The 12,098-nt window shown below is 42.0% G+C and overlaps 2 protein-coding genes across 2 annotated transcripts in view; one reads left to right on the top strand and one right to left on the bottom strand.

Moving 5' to 3' along the window:
- Positions 1 to 1,574: 1,574 nt before the first annotated feature.
- LOC129832755 (growth arrest and DNA damage-inducible proteins-interacting protein 1-like) lies at positions 1,575 to 2,801 on the bottom strand. Its single transcript, XM_055896755.1, has 2 exons — positions 2,362 to 2,801; positions 1,575 to 1,968 (listed from the first exon to the last, which is right to left on the bottom strand). Exons 1-2 carry the CDS (start codon positions 2,760 to 2,762, stop codon positions 1,671 to 1,673), a joined length of 699 nt encoding a protein of 232 aa, XP_055752730.1. The 5' UTR covers positions 2,763 to 2,801; the 3' UTR covers positions 1,575 to 1,670.
- A 214-nt stretch (positions 2,802 to 3,015) lies between these two features.
- Positions 3,016 to 12,098, top strand: part of LOC129833381 (nuclear factor 1-like) — a 71,755-nt gene continuing 62,672 nt past the window's right edge. The window contains exons 1-2 of the mRNA XM_055897943.1: positions 3,016 to 3,108; positions 4,030 to 4,148. The gene's annotated coding sequence lies outside the window, so the exon portion shown is untranslated. The remainder of the gene's footprint in view (positions 3,109 to 4,029; positions 4,149 to 12,098) is intronic.

Genomic DNA, 12,098 nt, shown 5'->3' on the forward strand with positions numbered 1-12,098 from the left:
AGATTGTGTATGTGTACCATTCAGAGGGTGAATGGACAAGACTAAATATTTAAGTGCCTTTGAACAGGGTATGGTACTGGGTGCACCGGTTTGTGTCAAGAACTGCAACGCTGCTGGATTTTTCACATTTAACAGTTTCCTGTGTGTATCAAGAATGGTCCTCCACCCAAAAGACATCCAGACAAATTGACACAAGTGTGGGAAACATTGAAGTTAACATGGGTCATGATCCCTGTGGAACATGTTCGACACCTTGTAGAGTCCATGCCCTGACAAATTGAGGATGTTCTGAGGGCTAAAGGAGGTGTAACTCAAATATTAGGAAGGTGTTCTTAATGTTTTGTATACTGTGTATAAATTTACCTGCTACTTCCTTGGTTAACTTAATCAGTGGATCATGACATCACACCCAGTGTCAATCATGGGGCGGCAGGTAGCCAAGTGGTTAGCCCCATGCCTAGCCTCATCCCTCTGTAACCATAATCTAACTTTAACCAATTTCAAACCCTGTGTCTTTGGATCTGACTGTTTTATGTTAATCATATCTCATACACTGAACAAAAATATAAATGCATCATGTAAAGTGTTGGTTCCATGTTTCATGCACCAAAATCAAAGATACACCTTTTTCATACGCACAAAAAGCTTATTTTTGTGCATTTTGTTTTTACATACCTGTTAGCGAGCCTTTCTCCTTTGCCAAGATAATCCATCCATCTGACAGGTGTGGTATATCAAGAATCTGATTAAACAGCATGATCATTACACAGGTGCACCTTGTGCTGGGGACAATAAAAAGCCACTCTAAAATGTGCAGTTTTGTCCCACAATGCAATGCCACTATGTCTCAATTTGAGGGAGAGTGCAATTGGCATGTTGACTGCAGGAATGTTCACCATAGCTGTTGTCAGATAATTTAATGTTAATTTCTCTACCATAAGCTGCCTACAATGTCATTTTAGAGAATTTGTCAGTACATCCAACTGGTCTCACAACTGTAGCCCACGTCTGTGAACTGCCCGGATGGCTGGTTCAGCCATCAGAAACTGTATCCTCTTTGTGAACTCTAAGGAGTGGCACCATGCAGTTTCACTGCAACAACCTGCAAGGAACCCTGGCCTCTGCTCCGAACCCCACAGAGTATAGCTTTTTGCAGCAGTTAACAAGGCACAGCCCCACCCCTACTCCTGGCATTCTACCTCCAGGGACCAACCATGTAGCATACTTCTACAACTGGTACACACAGAACGATGTGGCCCGCCACCCCTGCATCTAGAAGCGATCCACAGAGAACAGCTGGTCAAATATGACATACAGCTTCCCTTAATGTGTGAGGACAGACTGTTAGTCAAGATTGTGACTTTGTTTTTCCTGCTGTGTCTCTGGATAAGAAAAGTTTGCCAAATGGCTAAATGTGGTGGGATTTTGCATGTTTAATATAGTGTGTACTTGTTTTTTTAATAATAAACATGTTTATATCACACAAAAAAATCATTCTTCCTATACTAGCTACTAGTCTATAACTCAGTAAAAAAAGACTCCTGAGTGTCAGTAAAGTATGATGAGACATTAGACCTAGTTCTAGTGCGTTTTATTTATTATAGCAGCCAAACTCAAAACACAGTTGACAACAATACATTTACAAGTGTCATATTTACAAAGTCAGTGCCTTATGACGAGGAAGCAGCCGAGGAAGCAGCAGGAGGGACCTGGCTCTGTTCTTCTTTTAGTCTACGTTTCATCAGCTTCCTTTTCTTCTTCTCCTCCTTTTCAATTTCACTGACCATCTCCAGGAACTTGGGGCTTCGGGGGTCCATAGCGTAGCCAAAGCGTTCTCTGGCCTCAGCTAGCAGCCTTTCACGACGGGCCTTCTCATCTTTCAACTTCTGTTTCGCCTCCCGTTTTTCCTTCCTCCAGTCAGCCACCATCTTAGGCATCTTGGCCATATTGGCTGCAACCAGTTTCTCTCTGCAAAAGAAGATAGGAGGGGGTGTTAGCCAAGTATCATGTCATCATAAAAGCTACTATAAAAAGGTATGGTTAGACAGAGCTTTATCCACCTGTCAAGGAAATGCTGTTCTTCCACAACACTATCAAAGAACAATATGAATTGGAACAAAAGCCTCAGACTGTTGGGCATATTTATTTATGTTATACATACATACAAGAGGCCTGTCATTGAGAGATGTCATGCCCATGTAACTAGTTGCCTTGAGTCATAACGGCAAATGTCATGCAGTAACTACCATTCTCAATTTCTCTCAATGTTATCTAGTATGGCACATTGCGTAGAAACAAACATGTAACTTGACAGGTCCTAAAAAGATAGCTAGTATTAGCTTGGTTAGCGTGGATGTTTACCTCGCGAGACGTTTCGCATTGGCTTCCTTCGTTTTCGCCTCTACGTTCTTCAGCATCACCTGGAGCGGAGGGTTCCATTCCCTCTCCTCTGCGATCATCTCCTCGAGCTGGGCATGGCTAGGCCACAGCTTTGCAGGGTCGATTCCCGACGAAGAGCCATACCGGCCGAATAGCTTGCGGTCATACTTCGCTGTCTTCTGCCATTCCGGAGTTTTCTCACTTTCCCTATCTGGTATGTATGGATCTTTCAAATTTAATTTCAGTGGTTTAGGGTTATAATTCGCTATCTGATGTAGAAGCCCGCAGTGTGAGCTGGCAGGATTATACGATTTTAAGGGTGAAACCCCTCGAATAGCCCAGCTAAATATTGCTGTTCTCCTGCACTGCATGGAGGTTGCCATTTTTTGTGGCAAAGTGCGGAGGACCCTCGTTGCGTCACATTTGATTGCTCATAGCTGACTACAACATCGCCTGTCCTTTATTGTTGCCATCATCATAAGCAAGAGGTTCATAGAGATTATCGAAGGTGTTGTGACAAAAGACAGTCTTGCCAATTCTGATTTGAAACTCTTAGGCTATAGGCTTAGTCAGTGTTATAATTAAAACAAATAGTATTGTGTTGCCAAATTTTTATCCATAGCATATAATGAAGTTTATGTCAAAATTGCCTTCATTTTGAAAAGTTGTACCATACAGAATGTGGACTGTACCCAATCAGTCTTATCAGTTGAAGTCATGCTGGAAAAGGTAACACTATTTTAAAAGCTCATGTGCATATGAAATAGAGCTATGCTCAATAACTGACTTATTTGTTTTCTTATGAAGTTAAATTCTGCCCCAGACCTAAATTATGATGATCATATCAACATCTCTCATGAGTCCACCATCATACGCTCTTGCAAGCCGCTTTGAGTTTGAAAACTATTTTTCAATGGGTTTGAGTTTCAAATTTATAAATTAATCTGGGGAAAATGTCCTTTCAAGATCCAAGTGGGGCCTGGAACCAGCAGTGGGCAGGTGGGCAACAGAGCCAAAACCAGAGCCAGGGGAGAAGTATAGACTCTAACACCTTTTTTGAACATTAGGAATGCTGTATGGGGAATTATCCAGAAAACACATTTTGAAAGAAAGGTTCTTTGTTTCAACTTCTCCCCGCTTTCCTCTTTTAGCAGCCCCCTCCCACAACTCCTCTTTTATTTCAGATTTATTTTCAAGAAGGGGAGATCTTGAGTGCAGCACTTACTGAGACAGATGTCACAGCTTTTGTGTTGCGGGAGCTGCGCAAAACTCTCCATCGTCATTAAAGATGTAGGGTTCACATGGCAGGATGAGGAGAGGGGTGAAGGTGGGGGTGGGTATGATAGAGGCTTAATTTGGCTTAGGAGCAATCCGGTGCCAAGCTCAGGGCTTTAGGGATCAAATCAACGTCAGTCACTGGCAAATAGGCTTGTTAGCAGTTATAAGATATGGGATGGCATGGCAAGCACATTGCCTTGGTCTATTTCTGACTGAGGGATATAGAGATAAAGATTGAACAAAATGAAGTAGGACATCATAAGATAAACCAATCTAGTTATCACAAAAAGCTATCAAAATGATCTGCGGATCTGTAAATAGATAACAAAATATGAACTGACTAACATTAACCCAAACTCATTTTCTATGCAGGGACCTTCACTTCTAGAGTTACTGTGTGGACAAGATGAGTTGAGTTGAAAAGGAGAGAAAATAACTGAACCACATTAGTGGACAAGCACCTCCTGCCTGCTGGCTGTAAAGACATCGAGGTAAGTGATGGTGTGGATGAGGATAATGTACATGGTATCTACTGGGGAGTGTTGGCAAAGGATGGGAAAACAGGAGGCCCTGGCACCAAACATGGCTTCCCATGGAGATTAGAGATGGATGCATAAGGATTGATTCAGTGTTTGCCAACCCCAGTGAGTGCAGCTATAGAGGACATCCATATTGCCTTTTGATTAAATATTAAAATGTCTCCACTCTTTTATAAACACATGTAAAATGAATGTTTAAATTGCATGAGTGTCACTGTATCCTTCCTCATTCCTGTGACCCCTTCTACATTGCACTCATTTAATCTTATAATTTTGTCTTGTGAGTTCTCACGTGGTGTACAGATGTACATTAAGTTTGGCCCCATTCAGCAGGATGCCAGGACAAACATTTACCTCCACCTACTAGTGCACACACACACACACACACACACACACACACACACACACACACACACACACACACACACACACACACACACACACACACACACACACACACACACACACACACACACACACACACACACACACACACACACACACACACACACACACACACACACGTCCAGTGGCAGTCAGTGCCGTATAAGAGGAGGGAGGACACATTTTATTTTCTTGAGCATGGACTTATTTCTATTACAGCATATTGGATGACTGTCATTTATATTCCATTCACCCAGTTCAATGTAACAGTGATAGGTTTAGGCTACTACATGGTACTCAAATTTTCCCTTTAACCATCATGTGGTTGCTACAACCTAGCCTATGAATAAAAGTTTACAACGTAGGTGCGCACAGGTCAACATTTTTTTTTAGGTGACAGACAGTGACACTTGCACAGACAGAGACACATTCAATGCCGCCTTACACACTCTTGCCTGCATCTAGCTGATATAGGATGTAATCATTAGTTCCAACAGTATAACATCAAAATGGTGCCGATGGATAGGGCTGCTGTGCTTCTTGCTCTTAGGAAACTTTGCAGTATTTTGTTTTTTTATGTGTTATTTCCAAATTTTTGGGCCAGATTTTTTTGGGGTAATTACATACAGCCGGGAAGAACTTTTGGATATCAGAGCGACAGTAACTCACCAGCATTACCAGCATTACAACCACGAATACGACTTTCCCGAATCGGATCCTTTGTTCGTAATTGAACTGATTCCAGAGGCTGACCCAAAACACAGCTGGCGGAGGAGAGGTAGTGGACTTATAGTCCGACTTAGGAGGCAGGCACACCACCCACCGCTTCCGAGTATGTTACTCGCTAATGTTCAGTCTCTGGATAATAAAGTTGACGAGCTCAGGGTGAGGATTTCCTTCCAGAGAGACATCAGGTATTGTAACATACTCTGTTTCACGGAAACATGGCTCTCTCGGGATATACTATCTGAGTCCGTACTGCCAGTTGGGTTCTCAGTTCATCGCACAGACAGGAATAAATATCTCTCTGGAAAGAAGAAGTATGTTTTATGATTAACTACTCATGGTGTGATTGTGATAACATACAGGAATTCAAGTCCTTTTGTTCACCCGACCTAGAATACCTCACAATAATATACAGACCGTATTACCTCCCAAGAGAATTCTCTTCGGTTATAGCCACAGCCATGTATATTCCCCCTCAAGCCGATACCACGACTGCCCTCAAAGAACTTCACTGGACTTTATGCAAACTGGAAACCACATATCCTGAGACCGCATTTTTTTGTAGCTGGGGATTTTACCAAGGCAAATTTGAGAAAAACTCTCCCAAATTTCTATCAATACATTGACTGTGGTACTCGCACTGCTAAAACACTCGACCACTGTTACTCCAACTTCCGGGATGCCTACAAGGCCCTCCCCTGCCCTCACGTCGGCAAATCTGATCATGACTCCATTTTGCTCCTTCCTTCCTATAGGCAGAAACTCAAACAGGAAGTATCCGTGCTAAGGACTATTCAATGCTGGTCTGACCAATCGGAATCCACGCTTCAAGATTGTTTTGATCACGCAGACTAGGATATGTTCCCGAGTTTCCTTCGAGAATAACATTGATGAATACACTGATACGGTGACTGAGTTGACAGGAAGTGTATAGGAGATGTTGTACCCACTGTGACTATTAAAACCTACCCTAACCAGAAACTGTGGATAGATGGCAGCATTCGCGCAAAACTGAAAGCGCGAACCATCGCATTTAACCATGGCGAGGTGAATGGGAATATGGCTGAATGCGGACATATTCAATCTCTCCCTCTCCCAAAGGTAACTGAACTAAATGACTATCGCCCCGTAACACTCACTTCTGTCATCATGAAGTGCTTTGAGAGACTAGTCAAGTATCATATCTCCTCTACATTACCTGGCATCCTAGACCCACTTCAATTTATTTACCGCCCCAATAGATCCACAGACGATGCAATCGCCATCGCACTGCACACTACCCTATCCCATCTGGACAAGAGGAATACCTATGTAAGAATGCTGTTCATTGACTATAGTTCAGCATTCAACACCATAGTACCCTCCAAGCTCATCATTAAGCTTGAGGCCCTGGGTCTGAACCCCGCAACTGGGTCCTGGACTTCCTAACGGGTAACGAGTTCAAACAGGTGCAGTTAATACAGGTAATGAGTGGAGAACAGGAGGGCTTCTTAAAGAAAAACTAACAGGTCTGTGAGAGCCGGAATTCTTACTGGTTGGTAGGATCAAATACTTATGTCATGCAATAAAATGCAAATATATTACTTAAAAATCATACAATGTGATTTTCTGGATTTTTGTTTTAGATTCTGTCTCTCACAGTTGAAGTATACCTATGATATAAACAGACCTCTACATGCTTTGTAAATAGGAAAACCTGCAAAATCGGCAGTGTATCCAATACTTGTTCTCCCCACTGTATATATATATACTGTATTCTATCCTATTCTACTATATCTTAGTCTATGCCGCTCTGACACTGCTCACCCAAATATTTATATATCCTCAATTCCATTCCTTTACTTTAGATTTGTGTGTATTGTTGTTGTGAAATTGTTAGATATTACTTGTTAGATATTACTGCACTGTTGGAGCTAGAAACACAAGCATTTCGCTACACCCACAATAACAGCTGCTAAACACATGTATGTGACAAATAAAAATGGATTTTATTTGTGAACGAGAGTTTCTATTGGACACATTTAAGTATGTTTTCCCCGGTTTGTTCCGTTCGCTTCCGTTTAACCTTTCTGAACCACCCATCCCGGTTCCCGGATAATTGTCATCAGCAACGCTGAATAGCATAGCGCCACAGTCAAATAATATTACTAGAAAATATTAATATTCATGAAATCACAAGTGCAATATTGCAAAACACAGCTTAGCCTTTTGTTAATCCACCTGTCGTCACAGATTTTGAAATTATGCTTTACAGCGAAAGCAAAACAAGCGTTTGTGTAAGTTTATCGATCGCTCGACAAAACATTAAGTACACTTAGCATCAGGTAACTTGGTCACGAAAATCAGAAAAGCAATCAAATTAATCGTTTACCTTTGATGATCTTCGGATTTTTTCACTCACGAGACTCCCAGTTAGACAACAAATGTTCCTTTTGTTCCATAAAGATATTTTTATATCCAAATACCTCCATTCGTTTGGCACGTTATGCTCAGAAATCCACAGGAAAAAGCGGTCACGACAACACAGACAAAAATTCCAGATAATATCCATAATGTCCACAGAAACATGTCAAACGTTTTTTATAATCAATCCTCAGGTTGTTTTTCAAATATCTATTCGATAATACACTGCTCAAAAAATAAAGGGAACACTTAAACAACACAATGTAACTCCAAGTCAATCACACTTCTGTGAAATCAAACTGTCCACTTAGGAAGCAACACTGATTGACAATAAATTTCACATGCTGTTGTGCAAATGGAATAGACAAAAGGTGGAAATTATAGGCAATTAGCAAGACACCCCCAATAAAGGAGTGGTTCTGCAGGAGGTGACCACAGACCACTTCTCAGTTCCTATGCTTCCTGGCTGATGTTTTAGTCACTTTTGAATGCTGGCGTTGCTCTCACTCTAGTGGTAGCATGAGACGGAGTCTACAACCCACACAAGTGGCTCAGGTAGTGCAGCTCATCCAGGATGGCACATCAATGCGAGCTGTGGCAAGAAGGTTTGCTGTGTCTGTCAGCGTAGTGTCCAGAGCATGGAGGCGCTACCAGGAGACAGGCCAGTACATCAGGAGACGTGGAGGAGGCCGTAGGAGGGCAACAACCCAGCAGCAGGACCACTACCTCCGCCGTTGTGCAAGGAGGAGCACTGCCAGAGCCCTGCAAAATGACCTCCAGCAGGCCACAAAAATCTGGTTGATATCCCTTTAAATGGGTGATAGGGATGCGAACAGAGAGGTTTCAGAACAGAGAGGTTTCAAAAACAGAGGCACTTCCTGATTGGATTTTCCTCAGGTTTTAGCCTGCAATATCAGTTCTGTTAAACTCACAGACAAACTTTTGACAGTTTTGGAAACTTTAGAGTGTTTTCTATCCTAATCTGACAATTATATGTATATTCTAGTTGGGCTGAGAAATAGGCCGTTTCAAATGGGTAAGTTTTTTAGCCAAAAACAAAAGTATTGCCCCCATACTTAATTAAGAAACGTTTTCAACAAAATCGGCTGAATGAATACACCCCTGATCATGTGTAAACACAGTTCACTTTCATACCAGCCACGTTGTATTCCTTCTCGCATCTATGCGCTCTCTTCCTCTCACCTTTTCCCTTCGCTTGTGGACTTCAGTACACAACACATCAGCTGTATGTGACCAGGCGAAAAAATATTCCAAACCATATCATAACCACTACACACAACCTACATCGTTGTCACCGTATTAGCTAAAGTAAGGTCATAGTCAACATAGCTAATAGAACTAACGAGTTAGTAAGCCAGCTACAATCATGCAGTAACTTTACAGTGTACAGTCAGTAAGCAGTTTAGCTCTTACACCGGCAGGCCCCGGTGACATTTAATGAGTAAAACCAAAAGTTTACCTTGACTTGGAAGAGTTCCAGTGTTGTGTTGGATAGTCATAGCCTGCTAGCTAACATAGCATCCCTCTATTTAAACAGGGTGTTTGAGTAGGCTAAATTAGCTAGCTGAATTTGCTAGCTAAGTAAGTGAAACAGAAAGTGAAAACAAATGACAATATCTCTCTCTACCTCTCTCTTGCTTCTCCTTCATTTTGGAATAAATTAATTTGTTCAAAACTGTTCCACTATTGTCTTTCTCTCTCTTTGAGTCAACTACTCACCACATTGTATGCACTGCAGTGCTAGCTACCTGTAGCTTATGCTTTCAGTACCTGATTAATTATCTAATACTTTGATTGGGTGGACAACATGTCAGTTCATGCTGCAAGAGCTCTGATAGGTTGGAGGACATCCTCCGGAAGTTGTCATAATGACTGTGTAAGTCTATGGAAGGAGGTGAGAACCATCAGCCTCCTAGGTTTTATATTGATGTCAATGTACCCAGAGGAGGACAGAAGCTAGCTGTCCTCCGGCTACATCATGGTGCTACCATACAGAGTGCTGTTGAGGCTACTGCAGACCTTCATTGCAAAATAGTGTGTTTTAATCAATTATTTGGTGACGTGATTATATTTAGTATGTTTTATCAAAAAAGGATACATTTTTAAATGTTTTACAATTTTATTTTTATGAAATTCACTGAGGAGGGTCCTCCCATTCCTCCGCTGAGGAGCCTCCCCTTAAACACACACACACACACACACACACACACACACACACACCATGTTTGGCTTTGATATAACATTTGCACAGTCAGCATTAATATTTGTTGACAAAGAAGAAATAACAATCATATGGGCCCAAATATAGTCCTTCTTGTTGGAAATAAACAATAAAAAGTACTTCATCCAGAATTTGGCACCAAGAATCAGATTTGTCAACGTCTCCTCTTTAAAACGAGCTATGAAGACGAATTCCAAATAAAAAGCGCAATGAATCTAAAAATATACCATTTACTAGCAGTGATGTCCTACTGTTTATACTGTAAAATGAAAAAAGCAACAACAACTGATTGGATGAGAAGGCTGTGCTGCAACGTTTTTGTAGGAACTATGACACATTTGCTATATAAATTCAGATATTGCTTTAGCTTTGAGTTTCCATTTGTCAATTTACCTTGATAAATCACTTGAGTGATCACTGTAAAGTTCAAAGGACAATGGGATATCACACCCAATTGAAAGAGAGGGGTATTTGACTGTGGTTTAGACTGTACTGTAAGTCAATGGTGTAACCAGCGTCTTCATGGTAGAGAGTTTACTGACTGCAGAGTATGGAATAATCCATGTGCAGATTCTATTACTGGAGCATAACTTGTGGCTGTGATCACTCTTACAACTCCCACCCACTAATGTTAAACTTGGACACGGCCCAATTCAGAACTGTCGGCGTAAGCGGTTTTATGGAGGGAGGGGGGCTGGCGAAAATGCGATGGGGGCGAGTGTAGAGCGATCAGCGGGGAGTGGCGGCGTATTTTACGGTAATGGATGTACCACATGGAGATCCGGTTAGTGATGTGTTTGGAGCGCTACGGGACTCGTGGGCTCAGTGCCCTGCTCCTCTGTGTCTGTGGAAAAAGAGAGAGATGCTTGTGGCTTTTAAAAAGATGAATCCACCTGGGGTGTGGGAGGGGGGGGGGGGGGGTAATCCAGAGAGAGCCTTTATGTCTGCTCACTTTGCAGCAAAGAGTGCAGTTTTAATGTCAGGTTGGGACTCCCCGAGCCTCACTGCATTTCCTGTGTGCTGTCACATAATCACTGTTGCATTTTAACCAAATTAACTCACACAAATGGATCCTCTTCACGCATATGTAAACAAATACAGAGATACATACATGGGTACATAAATACAGACGATGATAGATTTAATTTCAACAACAAAATATTTGGCATCCTGTTCCATTGTAGACCTAACAGCAACAGTAGCAGCAACATATCTCTCAAATGGTAAAGGGGTAGTGGCCTGTGATCAAAATATTTTCCTCCCAAAAATGGCAACCACATTTAACCAATTAGTGATTTTGTATCATTATCCAATGTGACTGGACGTAGGCCTACCATAAACAACCATAACCTACCCCATAACCTACCCCATACCGCTTGTCTTTGGAAGAGCTAAAAGTCTCCCACAATGTTGGGAGTCCTCAACCCACCTCTGGCCCAAACTCTTAATGAGATGATGAATGGTAGCATAAGGAGTGATGGAGGCCCTATCCACTGGTGGCTACTAATTTAAGGAGAGATTTATCAAACGTGGGGATGCACTCCGCTGGGGGCTTGTCTCCATAACAGGGTGCTGGGGTCCCATGAAGATGAATGGGGGTAATTACTGTCTCTCTCCTCCGTTCACAGCCCTTCTTCCCCTTTTCTGTTTCCTGTGGTTCAGGAGCTGGTCATTTGTCTCTTTACACATGGCACACCATGCATTTGAATGGCACCCCTTTATGTTTCAACCCCCCCATCACTTCACTGTGTGGTCATGATGACACCCCTTTATGTTTCAACCCCCCATCACTTCACTGTGTGGTCATGATGACACCCCTTTATGTTTCAACCCCCCCATCACTTCACTGTGTGGTCATGATGACACCCCTTTATGTTTCAACCCCCCCATCACTTCACTGTGTGGTCATGATGACACCCCTTTATGTTTAAACCCCCTTCACTTCACTGTATGGTCATGATGAAAAAGCCATGCTTGTTTTCAAAATTGCATTTCATTCTGTTTTAGAGTAATTGTTGACAACAAATGTGATCACTACTGTCTGTGCATCAGCTCAAGTTACAATATACTTTTGGTTACTAACAACTCTTGACTTTCCATATCCCTTTATACCGGTATGGGAAAAACACATTTTATACTTCCACTTC

This window comes from Salvelinus fontinalis, chromosome 34, assembly GCF_029448725.1.
Source record: "Salvelinus fontinalis isolate EN_2023a chromosome 34, ASM2944872v1, whole genome shotgun sequence".
NCBI lineage: Eukaryota > Metazoa > Chordata > Actinopteri > Salmoniformes > Salmonidae > Salvelinus > Salvelinus fontinalis.

Excerpts from the sequence above, each read along its gene's own strand:
- LOC129832755 (XM_055896755.1), bottom strand. The coding sequence starts at position 2,762 with ATGGCAACCTCCATGCAGTGCAGGAGAACAGCAATATTTAGCTGGGCT. Across the intron at positions 1,969-2,361 it reads AATGCGAAACGTCTCGCGAG|AGAGAAACTGGTTGCAGCCA; the intron begins GTAAACATCCAC and ends CTTCTTTTGCAG.